Source organism: Furipterus horrens, unplaced genomic scaffold (assembly GCF_987537825.1).
Source record: "Furipterus horrens unplaced genomic scaffold, mFurHor1.1.pri manual_scaffold_10, whole genome shotgun sequence".
Classification (NCBI taxonomy): Eukaryota; Metazoa; Chordata; class Mammalia; order Chiroptera; family Furipteridae; genus Furipterus; species Furipterus horrens.
Genome location: NW_028327180.1, coordinates 48,261,701 through 48,281,346, shown reverse-complemented (window position 1 = coordinate 48,281,346; position 19,646 = coordinate 48,261,701). Strand labels below are relative to the sequence as shown.

The 19,646-nt window shown below is 46.6% G+C and overlaps 1 protein-coding gene and 1 pseudogene across 1 annotated transcript in view; one reads left to right on the top strand and one right to left on the bottom strand.

The window, feature by feature from the left end:
- The window catches only part of UPF1 (UPF1 RNA helicase and ATPase), a 33,802-nt gene extending 21,405 nt beyond the window's left edge, over positions 1–12,397 (bottom strand). Inside the window, exon 1 of the mRNA XM_090290024.1 lies at positions 11,993–12,397. Within this exon, the coding sequence (XP_090146150.1) occupies positions 11,993–12,223 (231 nt within the window). The 5' untranslated portion in view covers positions 12,224–12,397. The remainder of the gene's footprint in view (positions 1–11,992) is intronic.
- LOC150000133 (small ribosomal subunit protein uS12-like) lies at positions 12,222–18,899 on the top strand (annotated as a pseudogene).
- Positions 18,900–19,646: the final 747 nt, after the last annotated feature.

Below are 19,646 nucleotides of genomic sequence, written 5' to 3'. Positions count from 1 at the left end.
CCCAGTGCAGACACCAGTCCTGTCCCCTTGCCAAGCCCCTGCCACACAGAGCCAGGGGACCAAAAATTAGATCCAGTACAGCCTGAGCCAGCAGTGTCACCTGTAGAGGCCTAAGAATAATAATTCTCAAGAGGGGCATTTGGGTATTTAAAAGGTACATTTGGGGTGTCAGGAAGTTAGCATCCTGTTGTAGGAACACTTATGTTTCTCAGGATTTCAGCCCAGATCAGAACCCCATTTCACAGTGCCAGCCACCATGTTAATATACTTTTTTCAAAAAGGGAACAACCAGATTAATTACAAGAGAATTGTTTTGTTTGGGGGAAAAAATTGTTTTCAAAGAGGAAAAAATAAAAATAAACTTTTAGATTTTAATGCAAACAATGCTATAACATCATCACAAACACCTCTTTGTGAATTCTTTATCTCCTTTAAAAAATTGTGGTAGAAAAACTATATGCACAACCAATGGGCATGGACTAAGGGAGGGGGGGACAACTGGAGGGAAGGGGGTCATGGTGGAGGGGAGCAGAGGGAAAAAAGAAAAAAGAAAATTGTGGTAAAATACACATAACATAAAATGTACCATCTTAACCACTGTTAAGTATACAGTTCAGGGGCATTGAATACATTCGCAGTGGTGTTTAATCATTCCCACCATCCATCTCCAGAACTTTAGCCATTTTCCCAAACTTAGTCCCCATTAAACACTAGTTCCCCATTGGCTACCCCCGGCACCCACCATTCTATTTTGTCTCGCTGAATTTGACTCTTATAGGAATCTCATATAAATGGAATCACAGGGTATTTGTCCTTTTATGTCTGGCTTATTTCATTTAGCGTAATGTCCTCAAGGTTCTTCCAGTTTGCAGCATGAGTGAGAATCTCCTGTTTTAAGGCTGAATAATATTCCACTGCATGGATTTACCACATTTTGTTTATTTAGCCATGTGTCAGTAGACACTTGGGTTGCTTCTCCCTTTTGGCTACTGTGAATAATCCTGTTGTGAACACAGGCGTACAAATATCTCTTAGAGACCCTGCTTTCATTTCTTTTGCATATTCACTCAGAAGTGGAGTTGCTGGGTCACACAGTCATCTTATGTCTGAGTTTCTCAGTAATCTCCAGACTGTTTTCCTCAGAAGCTGCACCATTTTTACATTCCCACCACAATGCACAAGGGTTCCAATTTCTCCACATCCTAATCAACACTTGTTATAATTTGTCTGTCTGTTAAAAAAAAAAAAAGCCATCCTAATGGACATGAGGTAGTATCTCATTATGGTTTTGATTTTCATTTCTCTGATAGCTACTGATACTGAACATTTTTTCATCATGTGCTTGTTGGCCACCTGTATATCCCTCTTTGGAGACATGTCTATTCAAGTCCTTTGCCCATTTTGAATCTGATTAAACTTTGTTGGTTATCACTTCAGAGTCACCTCTCCATCCAGCCATGCTTCTCCTGACACACATGGTGGCAATGCTGGTATGAGGCTACCAACAGGACCACCAGCACTGCTGGCTTATAATGTTTCTTGGTGTGACTGTACCTAGGCACATCCATATTGGTTTTCTGAAAGTGTATGACCAGCTTACGGCACCCAATTTCAATTCATGGCAATGATGGGGATATATATATATATATCATACTGCACGACAGGGCTGAGAAGGTGGTCTAGAATGGGATCAGCTTGCAGCTACCTTCTTGGGCTCAGAATGGTATTTACATTTTTAAATGACTGGATTAAATACCTAATAATAGCCTCAATTTTGCCCTTTGTCCCATAAAGTATAGAGTATTTACTACATAGCCCTTCAAGAAAATGTTTACCGATTTCTAGTCTAGAAGAACTTCTAAAATCTCTTATCAGGTTCCATAAACTATTACATATAAAGATTTATTCTCAGTGGCATTTGAACCTTTACTTTCCTGAATCAACATTAGTATGTGAAGTAAAAGATGGAAGCACATACCACGGGGTGGCCCTCATCCTGCCCACTCCTGCCTCATACTTCACCTCCCCTCCCTGGAAGGGATGATGTACCTAAGGAGCATGTGAGGCTCCTAAGGGAGCCTGACCAGCCATGTGGCAACCCTCTCTAAACTACACTGACCCCTTCAGGCTTAGTAAGGGATGGAAATCTAGGTCCACTTTCAGTACTCCAGGGAGACAACAGAAGACAGACCATGACCAGGAGGGCTCCCTTCACCCTCACTAAAGCTGGGGAGAAGCACAGATGCCCTGAGACCCAGAGGCCCTACTGTGGCAAGGCCCCCTCACTCATGTGCCTACGTGCGCACACACTCCTAGCTCCTACTAAGCCCCACTCCTGCCCGGCTGTAATCTGGCCACAACACAAACGGACCTCTGTAGCTGGGTTGTTAGCTTCTTCCTCTACTTTCTGGAAAGTTTTAAGGTAACATTAACTTCAAAAACACATTTGACCTTAGAAACTGTGATTAAACGAGTTAAAAGCACTAGAGAGTACCTGGCACAGAGAAGGCCCATAACCCATGTCAGGTGACATAATGGAAGGAATGCAGAGTGTCCTCATCCTCGGCTGGCACAGGACTGAAGTCCTCCAAGGTCATCAACTCCTAACCTCCAGCCAGGACCCTGGATCCTCCTGGGCTCAAGAGGGACAGGGCCTCCCTGCATCAGTGGGTATCCCCAGCCTACCTCCAGGCACCACATCACTGGGGAAACAGTTCCCTCTCCTTCTGTGCTCTGAACACCCACTATCTGAAGTCCATCTATGAGCTGCTGAGCTGGCCAAGGCCTGCAAGGATTTTCTACCCAAAACAGTTCCATACTACCCACTGCAGAACTCAGTGCACATCAGAGCACTAGAAAGAGAGGTCACTCGATTCCCAGTCAGGGCACATGACTAGGTTGCATACCAGGTCCACCACCCCCCCCAGTTGGGGGCGCATGAGAGGCAACCGCACATTGATGTTTCTCTCCCTCTCTTTCTCCTTTCCCCTCTCTCTAAAAAAAGTAAATAACATAATAAATAAAGTAACCTTGTTAAAAAATTAATTAAAAAAAACAAAGAAGAAAAACAAAGAAAGAGAGGTCACTTCATTCTCACAGAGGAAAGGAAATACATTCAAAAACTACCCTTCAATGTGCTGGAAAAGAACTTTTAAACCATGGCTTTTACTCCAAACATCGTTAAGTATCATACCACTCAATATGAAATAGACCTTTCTGTCCCCCAGTCTCTGAGTAAGCAGATGCCCCAGGGCCTTAGCATTCACTACCCCCTGGCCCCTGCACAGCTGGCTTCTGGTCCTTCAGGTCTCCATCCATAGGGCACCCCTCCCAGGGAGACCTCCCCTGATCCCATCTGAGGAGGCCCAGTGAGGCCATTATGCCTGTCCTGCTCCCTGCTAAGACCCCAGCACCGAGACTGAGCCCACACCCAAGGAGGCTCTTATAGTGTTGGTTAAATAAATACATCTCATCCAAAACACAAAGGCTGTAAAGTGATTCATCATTTATTCTTTTATTCACAAGGTTTAAATATAAAAGAGTGGGAAATCACCTTTCCCTCAGAGTGGCCTGAGGCAGAGAGGAGCTGCAGGGCCTCTGAACTCCACTTCAGGAAAAGGATAACAGAAAGTCTAGCTGCCCCCAATTTTTAAAAAAGTTCCAAAATGAAACATCCACATACCCGGCACCTGGATCCACTAGCCACTCACATTTCACTACACCTTTTCTCTCCTCTTCACTCTGCACACACACTTTTATTTTCCTGATCCACTTTAGTTTCTTATTTTACTGCACTTTGCAAATATTGCATTTTTTCTTTTTACATTTGAAGGCAAAACCCCCCAGCAGCAAAAGGTTACAACTCACTGAAGGTTCCAATGATGGTTAGCACTATATAGCAAAAAGTATTTTTTAAATTAAGATACGTGCATTGTTTCTTTAGACATAATGCTATGGCACACTCAATAGACTATATTGTACATATAACTTTTATACACACCAGGACACCAAAATGCTGGCATGACTGACTTCACTGAAGTGGTACGGATTGGAACCCGTATTGTTTCCAAGGCGTGCCTGTACAGGCATCATGCTCAAGAGCAACACGGATACAATACTGCTATCTAATATACACAGGTACATTTCCCCAGTGTCCTAATAATGTCCTTTATGGTTGTTTAAATTCAAGATCCAGTGAATAATCACACATTACTGGTGATGTCTCTTAGCCTCCTCTAAACTATCAGTTTTAACCATATGACATTGACATCTGACCATTTTGGATTTACAAAGGCATGGTCCCACCCAACAGAGTTGGGCTCTAGATAAAAGGTACCTGCCCTCTTCCCCCTTACAGTGGACCTTTGTTCTGGTCAGCATGCTGAGTCCACCCCTGCAGTTCATGTCCATGCTCTAAGGATCCTGGACATGTCCCCAGCCACCCTGGGCTGCCCCTACCCAACCAGCTCTCAAAGGAGCTCCAGTCTGAGGTGGAACCACCAAACACCTGTAGGGAGAAGTCAGGGTATGTCCAGAAGGCAGGACACCTCACAGGACAAGGACCCAACTGGACCCCAGTTTAGTGGCATGAAAAGGAAGAAGGGCTTCCCTGGAGAGCAGGACAGGTAGATATGACAATCACATTAACACTGGACCTTGAAGGGGTCCTGACCAAGTAAATGCAACAGTTTCTAACCCATGAAGAATCTAACTGTGGAAAAAGGAAGCTCTCTGTATTTGATGATCCTGAAATATTGTTGGCGCTACCCACCTGAGAACAGCAGTACAGCTACTAAGGAAAGGTGCCCTTTTACATTTTGAGAAATATAGATTAAATACTGTAGGTCGATGGTTTGGTATCACTAATTCTTATGGAGCAACCTCAGAAAGAAGGTGAAGTGACACTTTTAAAACATTTCAGTGAAGAAAAACAAAAAAAGGGGAGAAAAAAATCTTCACAATCATCAAATCAAGGCAGTGGATGGACAGGGTTTACTCTTGCTAGTTACACATGCGAGAATCCATAGTAAACATTATTACACAATACAGGTGGCCACCTAAAACCCGCAGAAGCTCTATCAGATGCCTCTCGCCCAAGGTGAGCCACCTCTCTAGGCTGCCATCCCTGACAGCTGAGTTCAGCAAGGAGATGAAGTAGACAGGCAGGTGCCATCTTCAGTGGTGACAAAGGGCTCACAGAGCTCAGCAGGCAGCTTACATCTGCTCTGTCTAGAAGCTCCTGGCAACAGTCCACAGGAATCCTGAGAAGCCTGGCTTAGTCGTCCAGCTCACAAGGTGCTACTGGAACAACACACAGAAAAAGGAACAAGACCCTCTGCCAGCCACAGGTCCACCCGGCCTCCCATGTTTATCAGAGGAAGCAGCATTCTGCTCTGAAGGAAAGCTCTTCCAGCAAGAAGGGTTCAATGACCCCGAGACCTGGAGGCTGGGCTGGACTCACTTCCCCCTTTGCACCTTCCAAGGCCACACACTGCTCTGGGTCCCACTGAACATAGCTGGGTGTCATGGCTCTACTCTGCAGGATGGACTGTCCTGCACCACCACAAGACCAATCTGCCATAGTAACCACCACAGCTACCCAGAATCTGCACCCTTCGGCCTTCGTACTCATCACTCTGGTGGGGCCGCTCCCTTTTCACAGCAAGGCTCTCGCCCTCTTCTGACCAGCAATGCCCCCAACTCACACCTCCAATCCAAGGGGAGCCCTGCCTCAGCCCTCAGGACCCTGGGCCCTGACAAAACCACAGACAGGGCCCTGGTCAGTGTGACTCAATTGGTTGGAGTTTCATTCCATGACTGAAAGCTTATGGTCTCCATTCCCAGTCAGGGTACACACTCGGGTTGTGGGTTCAGTTCCCAGTCCAGGCGTGTGCAGGAGGCAACCGATTAATGCCTTTCTCTCACATAGATGTCTCTCTCTCTCCCTTCCTCTCCCTCTACAAGCAATAGGGGGAGGGAGGGAAGACAGGAACTCATGTCTGCTCTAGACATAACTCCTTCTGAGGACTCAGGAGCAATGGGGCATCCAGTGCAGGACAAGCACGTGCCCAGGAGTGACCACTGCAGCAGCCTGGTACCATGGTAATTTACACATTCACTTGAGTGCACAAAGACACACATCCAACCACAGCATCCCATCTGAACTCTCCTTTTGGCCTAGGCCACACTCTGCTGGGTCTCCAGCCATCTGTCGAAGAGCTCTCCCTATCCAGTGAGGTCAGAGCACTCCTCAGCAGCTCCACGAGGCTCCAGATCCAGCCCAAACCCTTCGGCATGGCACATCAGCCTTCACCCACACCCACCCTTCCTTCAAGCCCCATGTAGCACCCAGTGCCCACCCCTCACAAAGTCTCTCCCTTTGCAGGGCAGACCACTGCCCCTCCTGGGCCCTCACCATTCCTAAGGTCAACTGCAGTCTAGGCAGTATCTGTCATTTCTAACAAAGCAGCTGCAGTTGGTAAAAGACTCACTGCTTGTTGTACATGAAGAGGGTAGAACAAGCAGAAATGCTGAGAGAGCAGGAGTCAGTAACCAGGCTGAAGAGGCTGGCCTGATGGCCTACACAGAGGTAACAGAAGTAAATGTGGACCAACCCAGGAGGGTTCCCAGGCCTCACCTCCTGCCTCTGAACCCCAGTTCAGGGTCCAGCACATGGGGCAGCACATCTCCTCAATGTATGACCGGGAGTCGCTGAGCATGGGTCGCTCAATTTCCCTATGTTACAGCTGTTGACCAAATACTACAAAGATTAGCAAGAACAAAACTGGAAGAGGAAAGAAAAGGCGGCGTGAAGGAAAAATCAAAGGCAGCAAGTGACTAGGGTGATGGTCAGACAGCCCTGCAAACTTACTAGAAAAACACTGATTTGCACACTTACAAACCAGAGTGCTCTACAGTATGTGACCATACCTCAATGAAGCTACTGGAAAGTTGTCTTTTTCTGGTATGTGGGAGCTGGAGTGAGAGAGAACTTTAGTTTTTAGTTAATATTGGTATTTTATTGGTGTTAACTTCCCCCTAATCTTCCTAAATCTGGGTGAAGCGGGTAAGATGAATAAGAAGTCATCTCACTTATGCACCATTAACTGATACGAAACCTCCCTTTGTTATAATTGCTTGCTGAGTCCTCACCATCTGGAAACAAACCTGGGAAATCCAACAAGGGGAAAGTGATAAATGAACACTTGCCAGAGCTCCTGCAAGGTTACCCGTGTCTTATCTCTGATTTTCTCGAGGCGCACTTATATCACAGCTGAATTGCATATTCACAAAACCAGATGGAAAAAGCCCCGCTCCAATTTTAAACTCACCGCCTTCAGGAACTTCTGGACTGTATCAAACTCACTCATCATAAGCTATGGGCCAGCAATCAGAAGAGGATCTGTTTCCCTGATGGTCAAGGATATGTTGGGACAGCCTTCCATGAATTTTGAAGGCAGCAGGAGTATGGTTTTGAAGACTAGGTAACTCTTTATCAAAGTATCTTCCCACTTGAAAAGGAAAACGCAGCCCAAGTTTGTGTACTCAGGACTATAACTGAAGAAGAGCTTTTGTGTATCCAGGGGCCTGTTTAAGGCCACTGAGTTGTTTCTACTCTGGGGCTCTCATGAATGAAGCTGCTGTAACACTCTGAGCAGCCCCACATTTGGGCAACTGTCTTGTTTCTCTGCTGGATCACAGAGCAGTGGGTACCATCCCACCAGCAAGATATGACAGTTTCAAGTGGTATCTCCAGCTTCAAAAAAAAAAAAAGAGGCCAGTCAGGGCACATGACTAGGTTGCATGTCAGGTCCCCAGTTGAGGGCGCGTGAGAGGCAACCACACAGTGAGGTTTCTCTCCCTCTCGTTCTCCTTTCCCCTCTCTCCAAAAATAAATAAATAAATAAAATTGTAAAAAAAAATGGAGCCACTTGAATGAGTGGGTAGTGGTCTCTCCATGTGGTTTTTATCTTACATTGAGACACAACTGACATAATTAATGACAGGTTTAAAGTGTATAATTTTATACACTTTACACACATCAACATATGTAAACACTCACAATCAGACAATGAACACATTCACCACCCCCAAATCCCCTAATGCCCTTTGTCATCCCTCCCTCCTTTCTTCCCTCCCTCTCCCCAACCACAGACCTGCTTTCTACTACTCAAAGTTAGCTAGCACTTTTAAAGCTTTATATGAACAGAAATCAAGAGTATATACAGATGGTTCCTGACTTACAATTTTTCCAACTCTACAATGGTGAGAAAGCAATGTACATTCAGTACAAACTTTTGATTTTTTTTCCTGGGCTAGTGATATGTGGTACAATAATCACCTGTAATGCTAACAGGACAGCAGCAGTGAGGGGATTTTGCCCAAATATAGGCTAATGTAAGTGTTTTAAGCACACTTAAGGTAGGCTAGACTAAGCTATGACATTCACTAGTTTAGGTGTTTTAAGTGCATTTTTGAATTGTATTTTCACCTTACAATAGGTTTATCTGGTTGTAACCCCATCATTAGTCAAGGAGCATCTTTTCTTTTGTCAGAGTGCTTCTTTTACTCAGTGTAATTATCTGGAGATGCATACACACTGTTGCATATATCAACAGTTTTCTTTTTTGTTTTCAATTGGGTAGTATCTTAGATTTTCACAATTCCAATCTTTGGAGGAAACACAATTGTAGCAACAGTCAAGAAGAAATATTCCAATTATACAGACCAGAAGGGTGTAACACCAGCTATTAGGCAAAGGACTTCTGAAATTACTGTTCCCAGTCCTTTGGGGGAAAAACCCAGGAAAGGGTCGGCTGTCTCATTGAAAACTGTCTAAAGACACTTGGCAGGACTATGTCAGCACTTTCTACCCCAAGATCTTCAGGGACTTGATAAATATCGACTTCATTTCATAAAAAAGAAAATAAGTGTTACTCTAACCAACTCAAGAACTCAGCAGGAAGGGCCCTGGCTTATGTGGCTCAGTGTATTGAGCACTGGCCTGCAAACCAACGGGTCACGGTTCAATCCCCAGTCAGGGCACAGGCCTGAGTTGTGGGCCATGTCCACAGTTGGGAGCATGCAAGAGGCAACCAATCGACATCTCTCACACCAATGTTTCTCTCCCTCTCTTTCTCTTTCCCTTCCCCTATCGAAAAATAAATAAATAAAACCTTCAAAAAGAAAAAAGAAAAGAACTCAGCAGGACTCACTCCTGCTGGCTGTTCTCCCATCCCGGTCAGGACCAACATTCTGTCTCTAAACAAACTTTTAAGGTAAAACCAACTGTGCAAAACTGGCAGTCGGGATTGATATCAAAAGTGGCTGCACATTGAAAAATAGTCTGGCAGCTCCTGAAAAGAGTTATGCAGTTACCACAATTTCACTAAAGACATACATCCACAAAGAAACTTGTACACCAATGTTCACAGCAGCACTATTCATAATAGGTAAAAGTGGAAACAACCCATATGTCCACCAACAGAAGTGTGGATAAACAAAAAGTGATCTGCCCATACTTAAGTGGCTGCACAGCACTTACACTTTACAACCACTCATCCAATACGATCAAATCAAAAGGCATTCAGAATGAAAGGTTTTCTGAGTCTCTCTGGAAGCCCCGTCATATAGTTGGTTACACAGATAACTCCTGAAGACAAACAAGAAAAGTGTTCCCAAATGCTGTGGGTAGCCAATATCACCAACTAGCAGAGAACTTTCTGATTCTATTCAGACTTTCCTGCCCCCAAATTCAGAGCCTCCTCTTGTGACACAAAGGATGTTAACTCCCCTCTTCCATACACAAATCAAAAGTTAGGCTACAACCCTAACTGGAGTGGCTCAGTGGGTTGGGCGTCATCCCACAAACAGAAGGGTCACCAGCTCGATTCCCAGTCAGGGCCCATGCCTGGGTTTTGGGCTGGGTCCCCAGTTGGGGGCATGCGAGAGGCAAGAGATCAATGTTTCTCTCCCTCTCTTTCCTCTCTCTCTAAAAATAAATAAAATATTTACCAAAAGAAAGGCTATAAGTGGGTGGATCATCAAGGTTAACTAAAAGGAAGGAAGGACAGTTCCTTTTGTTATCATCAGAACTCAAGTGAGCTCAACTGCAATATTTACCTCCAGAGGAGTTTTAATGCTTTTATTCTGTACAGCTCAGTGTTCAGGTGCAGGGAAATAAGTCAGTTATTTCAACTGAAAAAGAAGGACATGCCTTTAATTAATTGAAAACACAAGGAACAAAACTAGAACCAGAGCTGCCCCAGGTTTGCTCTTTTGTGTTAGCTAGTTAAAAAGATCTGTAATAAAACCATTACCTTTCACAACCCTAGGCTGCCACAGATCATGGCACACTGCCCAACCAAGAGATCTTTATTGTTGGTCTTCCAGACACGTTGAGCAGAAGTGAGAGAGAGCGAGCACTATCAGGACCATTCATATATGGACCAGATGTCAAATACTTTTAAAAGTAACAAAACTAAAACTGCTATGCCCCATTTTACAGCTGTGGAAACAGAGAGGTCTAGAATCTGAGACAAGAGATGTGATCATGTACCTCTTGCAGCTCTGTCTTCTCTCCAAGCATATTCTCACCTCTCACCTCCCTCCATCCACCAAATGTAAACAAAACCGAGAAACACATACATTCTTGCACACCTGTTCTCCCTGCTGCCCCACCCATCAGGCTTCTATTTTAAGGAATCTGGAGTTAGAATGAATCAAATGTTTTCTGCTTCTATTAGGGGCTAAAAGAAAGCCTAAGTGGGTGGTCTACCCACGGGAATGACTCAGCCAACTAGACTCCCAACCAGAATGCAAGCCCCCATCCGCCAGGAAAGGGTGTGAGCTCACTCTGGCCAACTATGGGGTAGCTCGTGCAACCCTGGCACTGGGTCCTCATGCCACAGGACACCTGTGACAAGGTGAGCCTTATAGCTCCTCCCTGGCTTAGAAGTCAGGAAAATAAACCTGAGAGAGGTTGCCAGGCTCAGGGAAACCTGGTGAATGGAATCTGAGATCGAGAGGATGATGGCAACATTCCCTGGGATTCTAGCCAGCCCCCCTCTCCCACCCTTGGGGCTGGGGTCCGGACCCAGGTTCAGAGAGTGTTTGCCTGATACTTCTCACAACCCAAACTCTAATTTAAAATACCTAAATAGCTTTCACTAAATGTTCACATCATTTAAAACAAAAGTTTCTGATGTGGCAGACCCATTTACGTAAAACCCACTATCACTGCCCACTGAATACATTCAAACCCAACTTTTCCACGGCAGGGCTGTAGAGTTACATAACACATCGGTTTCAGCAACAGGCAATGCAAGAAGGAAAAGCAAAATGCAACCGGCCTCTAAAATAGTATCAATAGCCAACGAGTATGGAGTTCTCCAATGGAGGCAAAAATTCCGTTTCTGCTCGAGGAGACTCCACTTCCCTAGGCCTGGAGAAATTTGATCCCGAGGCTCGGTGGGTGTGAATGGGGGTTGTCCAGGTGGCTGCGACCAAAGGTGGGAGGGGTGGGGCAAGGATCCTGTTCGGTCGAGGGAGGATCTGAGTAGATCGTCCCGGACCCAGGTCGAGGGGCACTCGGGGACAGGTCACCCCAACCTGGCTGGAGACGGACCTAGGGCAGGTCACCTCGAACATGCTCTTAAGAGAACTTGGGGCAAGTCGCCTAAGACCTGACCTGAGCTAGTTCCGGACGCGGCCTTAGAGATACTCAAGCCAGATCACCCAGAGGCAAATTAGAGTGAGACCCCCGAACAAGTCTACCCTACGTCCAGGAGGATGGGAACCCGGGTACGTTACTCTGAATGTGGCCAATAGGGGGTCCGGAGACAGGTTACTCCGGACCCGGCCAGAGTGAGAGATCCGGAACAAGTTACTCTGGGGCCGGTCACGCAGCTTAACCGGCCGGAGGGGGGAGCTGGAGCAGGTCCCGGGGCGCTGAGGCCCGACCCGGCTTCCGGCGCCGCCATGTGCCGCTCACCTGGGCGTCGAGCTGTCCGACCGCAGCGCCCGCACCCGCGCCGACCGGAACCCCCGGGCCGCCACCTCCGGGGCCACCGGGGCCTCCGGGAGGCGTCTGCGTCTGGCTAGGTAGAGTGAAGTCGGTGAACTCGAACTCGGAGCCCTGCGTGTCGGCGCCGAGAAGCTCGGCCTCCTCGGTGTCCAGGAAGGTGAGCGTCTGCGAGCTGGGCCCGTACGCCTCCACGCTCATGGTGCCGCCGCTCAGGGCCCGCAGGCCGTCTCCGCGCCGCACTCGAGTCCGCCGCCGCGCTCAGGCCTAGGCCGCCGGCCTTGGCCCGCAGCCGTCGCCTAGTCTGCGCCCCTGGACGGGACCGAAACGCCTATCGAGGCGCAAGCCGGGCCGCGAGCCTCGTGCCTAGCCGCCGCCGCCGCCACCTGTGAGCCCCTCAGCGTCGCCGCTCCCCCTGGAGCCGCCAGGAGCTAGCAGCCCGGAGCAGGAACCGCCGCCGCCGCCGCCGCCGCCGCCTCCGTGCGCGTCCGCGAGCCCGACGCCGGTGTACGTGCGCGCGCGCGAGTCCGCCGTCGGCGCAGGCGCATTGGCTCCTTACCGATGCCTCCAACCGCGCCCGGTCGCCCAGGATCCCGCAAGCCCGCGGTGGGCGGGACTTCCAACTAAGGCGGCTGTGCAAGCACGTGGTCCCGACCTATCCTCTGCTTACTGGGGCCCAGGCAATGGGCGAGTTGTCACTGGTGGCCTGTGTCCCTTGGATTAATTGAGCACTGACTGAATGCTCTACATAGGTGGAACACCCAGCTGGGGAGGCTTGGCAGGGACAGTGACCCCCGTCTCTTGGAATCGCCCAGCCAAGTGGGCTTGAGTTACTGTGGAGAACAGGACCAAGTAAATGGAATTGGTCGGATCAAGATAGCATAAGGTATATAAAACAAAGTGGAGTCCCTCATGTCAACTGATATGGCTATCAGTCAGCCATGACACTTTGGTTCAGGAGGAAAACTACTTAAGTCACTCTAGACACATCTGGCAAGGAGACATACTTAAGCTGTCTGCCCATGTGGTCAGAGCAAACACGTCTGGCAAGGAGACACAGCTAAGATATCTGCATATGTGATCAGAATAGCCATGTCTGCTGAGCAGGACCACCCATAGATAGGCTCCTGGGGAAATTTCACACTTGGCATCAGGGGTGCCAAGGCATTTATTGAAAAGACCCAGAAGGGTGGAGTACACCATTTTCAAAGTATAACTGAGGCAGGTTCCAGACCACTGCTGAGACAGCTGAGCTCCACACACCAGAGTGCTGCTCCACACCATGCTGATCTCTCTTGGCATCAGCTGTGGGAGGCTCTGCCCTGCTGGACTGGGGACTTTGCCCTGCTGCCTACTTGGATCCAGAGATCCTTCCTTGCAGGAGGTTGACAACTCTCTTGCCCACCATGCTGTCTCCCAGACCTGCAGACTGAGATTCTGGGACCCGGGTTTGTTATCCCCCATTGGTTGCTCTGTGTGTATGTTATATTTCTCTTAGATTGTTAGAGTGTGAGTAGGATATTACTGTATGTTGACGTTCTACTTCTAGTGAGCCTGCATTCAATAAAATCTGAGTGAATAGCATAGTTGCCTGGCTGACTTATAGGCAATACTATATCACGAACATACGCTCATGAGAGTTACCCCATCTGTAAACCGGGAGGGGGGGGCACCTGCACATAATGGGTGCTCAGTGTGCATTGGTTGAATAAACAAATGGGGACATCCCTTAGCATGGAGCCTGGTGCTTAGAAATGGTGCCTGCTGCTTTGGACAATAATATTCAGAGACTGTACATAAGCAAAGTGATGGGGACCACTTGCTCTGGGGTAAAATCCACACCTGGCCACCTACTGACTGTGTGACTCTGTACAAGTGATTTCACCTCTCTGAGCCCCGAGTTTCCTGGAAAGGGGAAATAATAATCACTAAGATGGGATAAAGAATAAATGAGCTACTAGTCACTCCCTTGATATTTATAAAGTTCCACGTGGACAGGGGTTGGCTATTTTCATCACAGGGTCTTCCCCATGCAGAGAATAATAACCACACACAGTAGGTGCTCAGTAAAAGGTTGTCCAGGCTTGGCCACTGGTTTATGAGCCGTAATCTCCTTAAATTCTGAGGCTCATCTTCCTTTTTTGTAGAGTGTCCTGGAGAAGCCCTCATTTCCCTTTCTGTCCCAAGATTCTGGGTCTCTTTTAAATACATGAAGTCAGCTCACAAGTCTCCTGGTTTGTTCCCGATCCTGCATGGTTCCTCATTTTCCAGCATTCCTGTCATGACATAAGAGGTTCCTTTTTCTTCCCATCTTTTCTGGCCTCCTGTGCACTGAAATGCAGGGATATGGAAAATGAATGATTAGGTTTCCTCACATACACACATCCAGGAAGACACAGTTTAAGAGGGAATACCAACAAGCCAACAGATGGTTTCAATAAAATCCAAAACCCATCCATTGAGCGCAGGTGCCTTAGGAAGGTGCCCAGACACAGAATGTGGTCTGGACCAGCTGGCCCCCAGTCCCCAATGACATGATAGCCAGGATTCCAGGCCTATTACTTAACCTCACTTTCCCTGTCACCCCAAAATCTTCATTTCCCTTCCTCTGATGGAGCTCTCTTCATAGCCTGCATTTATCATAACTGTGATTAAATTATTGTCAGTGTGATAATTTGTCTAATGGACACCACTTTTTGTAGAGGATGCTGTGGGTGCCCCACCCAGAACTTTTCTACTGGCTGGTGTACCCCTATGCCCGATGCTGCAAGTATTGGCCGTTAACAGCACACAGACACCCCTCGTGAATTGCCCTTGATCAAACTGCCTAATCAGAGAGGTTCTGCACCCCCAAAGACACGCAAACCCACATACCCTAGGAAAGCAGACACAAAGGACTGAATGGTATGGGGCCCATGAGGCTGGACGCCTTGCGTCAAAATGGGACCACTCTAGTGGTTGTCAAGCTCCAGGGCTACCCTCTCACCCAGATCAGACTGAGGCATGACTCCAACTGAGCCAATTCCTTGCCTGCTCATTCCCTAACTTGTCTTGTGTCCCTTATTCCCTCACACATTTCTCCCAAACTCATATGACCCTGAATCCCATCTCAGGTCCTGCTTGTAGGGAATCCAATTCAAGCCAAGGTAAAAGCCAGCTCTTGGAAGGCAGAACCGTGTCAGTCTTGTTTGCTGTTGTATGCCCAAGGCCTGGCACAACAGGGAGCACACAGTGCTCAACAAATGTTTTACAGGATAACTCATGAGCCTCTGTCACTGCTTGGAGAGAACAAGAAAGGTTGAAGGGATGACTAAAAGGATAATCACAGTTTGTCAAAATCTTCCATTTCCACTCACCTCTGGCACATTTCTTCCATGACTCCTCCCAGAAATGGCTATCATGACAAAAACTGACACTGTTATGTGCTGGCAAGGATGTGGAGGCTACTGAAAATGCAAACCAGTGCAGCCACTTTGAGAGGCAGTGTGACAGTTTCTTCAAAAATTAAATGTGGCCTGGGCTGCTTCTCTCTTTTGTTCAGGCCCGTGGTGCCAGCAGGATGGGCAAGTGTCACAGTTTTGTACTGCCAGGAGGCTCCGGAGCCACTGATGAAATGAAAAGTGGCATGATAAGCAGTACAAGAAAGCCCACTGGGGCACAGCCCTGAAGGCCAACTTTTGGAGATGCTTCCCATGCAAAAGGAATTGTCTGGAAAAAGTAGACGTAGAAGCCAAACAGCCAAATTCTGCCATGAGGAAGTGTGTCAGGGTCTAGCTGATCAAGAATGGCACACACACACAAAAATAATCACAACTTTTGTACCCAGTGATGGTTGCTTGAATTTTATTGGGGAAAATTATGAAGTTCTGTTTACTGGATTTGGTTTCAAAGGTCATGCTGTTGTTGACATTCCTGGAGTTCGCTTTAAGGTTGTCAAAGTGGCCAATGTCTCTCTTTTGGCCTTATACAAAGGCAAGAAGGAAAGACCAAGATCAGAAGTTGTTTTGCTTTGTTTTGTTTTAAGATGTCATTTATTTATTTTTAGAGAGAGGGCAAGGGAGGGAGAAAGAAAGGGAGAGAAACATCAATGTGTGGTTGCCTCTCACATCCTAGCCAGGGACCTGGCCCGCAGCCCAGGCATGTGCTATGTATGACTGGGAATCGAACTGGCGACCCTTTGGTTCTCAGGCTGGCACTCGATCCACTGAGCCACACCAGCCAGGGCAATAAGTTTTGATGGTGAAAACACAGTAGTAATAAATGTTCATATGCCTGGAAAAAAAACTTAAACACAACCCACCATGGGAATCGGTCTTTCCCCTTTCTGGTATTCCAGAGAGAAATGAAAGCAGACCCTGTGTACAAATGCTCACAGCAGCTTTATTTGCAATCGTCCCAAACTAGAAACAACCAGAATGTCCATCATTAGGAGAATGGTTGAACGCACAAAAAAATACTTCTCATCGATAAGAAGGTGTGAACTATACAGATGTACCTCCAAGACATCATGATGAGTGAAAGCAAGACCTAAAAGGCTACATATTTTAAAATTGATTTTCTAAGCTATTCTACTGCTTTCTTCAGTAGCACATGTACTATAAGTGAAAACTAATAAATGTAATGGACAGAAAACAGGTCAGAGGTTGTCTTGGAAGGGACAAAAGGGAGGGATGACAAAGGCAGGAGGGAACACATTTGGGGTGATTACTATGTTCACTATCTTGATAAAGGTGACAGTTTCACAGGTGTAGACGTATGTCAAACACATTGAATTATACATGTTAAACTGCAGTTTATGTACAGTTTTTAGTATGCCAATCATAATTCAATAACACTTTTTTTAAAAGTAATGTCCATGACAGTATTATATAAAAAGTGTGTGTAAGAAAAATACAGGGTGGAGCAAAAGTAGATTTACAGTTGTTTGTATGGAAAAATAATATAATTATAACAAATAATAATGCAAAAATAAACTCTCTTTTGCATCCTCACAACTATAGAGCTACTTTTGCCCCACCTTGTATAACAAAGGAATTTAAAGCTGTGACTCACAGATCCCTGTACACACACATGCACAGCAGCACTAGTCACAGTAGCCAGAAGGTAGAAACAACTCAAATGTCCATCAGTTGATGAATGAATAAATAAAATGTGGTCCAGCCACACAATGGAATATTATTCAATCATGAAGAGGACTGAACCACTGACACAGGCTGCAACATGGATGAACCTTGAAAACATCATGCCATGTGAAAGAAGCCAGACACTAAAAACCACAGAGTGTGATTCCATTTATATAAAATATCCAGAACAGGCTAATCCATAGCAACAGAAAGCAGATCAGAGGGTGCCAGGGGTTAGGAGAAGAGGAGATACTTAATGGATACTGGGTTTCTGTTTGGGGCAATGAGAAATTTTGGAAGTAGATAATGGTGATGATGGCACAACATTTCATCAATGTACTTAATGCCACTACCTTTTACAGTTAAAATGGCAAATTTTGTTATATTTTACCAAAATAAAATTCAAATAAAAAGGAAAATATAACACATGGCTGTGTTCTAACGATGTAGGATAGGCCATTGCTGACTTTGGGTTAACTAGAGTAGCTCTGGATTCACATTCTCACTCTGCCATCAGTTTGCTGTGTGACCTCTCTCAAATACCTTAGCCTCTCTGTGCCTAACTGTGAAATGGGATTCTAATGGTCCCAACAACCCATAGTGTACTATGTGAAGAGCTTAGAGCAGCACCTGGCCACCAGACCTCAAATGTCAGCTCTTTGCAAATTCTTAGTCTTCTTTGTTTTGTCTACATTTTAACAATTCATCATTGAAATTAAAAAAAAAAAAAAAAGACTAAAAAAACTAAACTAAACTTCAATATTTCAGACCACACAAAGTCCCCTCGGACCTCCACTTCAGGTGTGTGTTTCTCTCAGCCCAGGTAGATCTCGACCAATCCTAGGCCCATCCCACTTGGTGACTTAAGTCAGCTTGAATTCACAACTGTGCCCAAGAGCTAGCCCAGCCTCTCCTGAAGTTCCATGCCAGCCTCTAAGTCCAGGAAAATGAAATTCTTCTCTTGTAGCAAGAGTGATCCCTTGAGGGTAAGCAGCCCATGCCTACCACAGGAACATTCTAGGACTTTAGGAAAAGGACATTTAGCATCCTGCAGCTGCGTCCCTCCATCCAGCCACCATCCTCTTTGAAACTCTATTAGGCACTCCGCTCCCTCAGATGTGGCCCTTGTGACCACGCCTGTGCTGAGAGGTGACTAGCTAGCCCTGCCAGACCACAGACTGGATTCTGTCTGGGGCCCTCCCAGGAACAGTGGGCACTTGTGGATTTCTGTGGGCCCCCCTTCTGCAGCCCCATTCTTGCTTCAAAGGAGCCCCTTGTGGTAATGGATGTATGGCCAAGGCCCCGGCAATGCTGGTGGGAAAAGAAAAATACAGTAGGCATTTGTGTTTGTTTTATTACCTCCTCTGCTCTCTGAACAGTCTCTTTGATGATGGGTTCACAGCAGGCCTTGGGTGGGGGGCAGCAGGCAGCCACTTTGATTCTAATTCAATCACAGGTTGCTTTTTGGGAGGATGTGCTGAGGTGTCTGGAGAGGTGAGTCTTGGCTCAGCCTCAGAGCTCTGGCTCCCACAGAGACTCAAAGCTGCCATTGAGGGTGGTGGGGCCATCCAGGGTCTCTAGGAGGAAGACAGTCCCCTGAGGACCCCCTTCATTCCCGCACCAGGCTGCATGCTGGCATACATTTTGAGTGGAATTTCACTGTGGCTATTTTAGAAAGTGTTGGGGTAGAAAACTAACACTTTCTGGCAGGTCCAACTCCATGTCACTGTCTCCAACTGCAGATAGCAGTGTAGCCTCTTCAGTAGGAAGACGGGCAACAGACAGAGTCATCAGAACTTAGTAACTGGTGCAGTATGTTAGACGGTAATGAGGTATGGCTCAGTGAGTTGGGCATTGTCGCACAAACTGAAAGTTCACAGGTTCAAGTCCTGGTCAGGGCACATGCCTGGGTTGTGGGCCAGGTCCCCGGTTGGGGGCATGTGAGAGGCAACCGAGAGCTGTTTCTCCTGTACATCAATGTTCCTCTCCTTCTCTTTCTCCCTCCTTCCCACCCCCCCGAAATAAATAAATAAAATCTTTTTAAGAAAAGAAAAAGAAGGTGATAAAGGATTGAATGGAAAGCAGATCACATCACACCCATTAGGATGGCTGTAACCCAAAATGGAAAATAACAAGTGTTGTCAAGGATGTGGAGAAATTGAAACCCTCGGGCATTGCCAGTGGGAATGTAAAATGGTGCAGCTGCTGTGGAAAAAATCTGGCAGTTCCTCAAAAAGTTAAATATAGAGTGACCATGTCACTCAGAAATTCCACTTCTGAGTATATATCCCAAAGAATTGAAAGCAGGGATGCAAAGAGATACTGTACATGCATGTTCACAGCAGCATTATTCACGATCGCCAAAAGATGGAAACAACCCAAATGAGCATCAGCAAATGAATAGATAAAAAGTGGTTAGGTTCTATTTTCATTATTTTGAGGAACCTCCATACTGTTTTCCACAGTGGTTGCACCATTTTACATCCCTACCAATAGTGCAC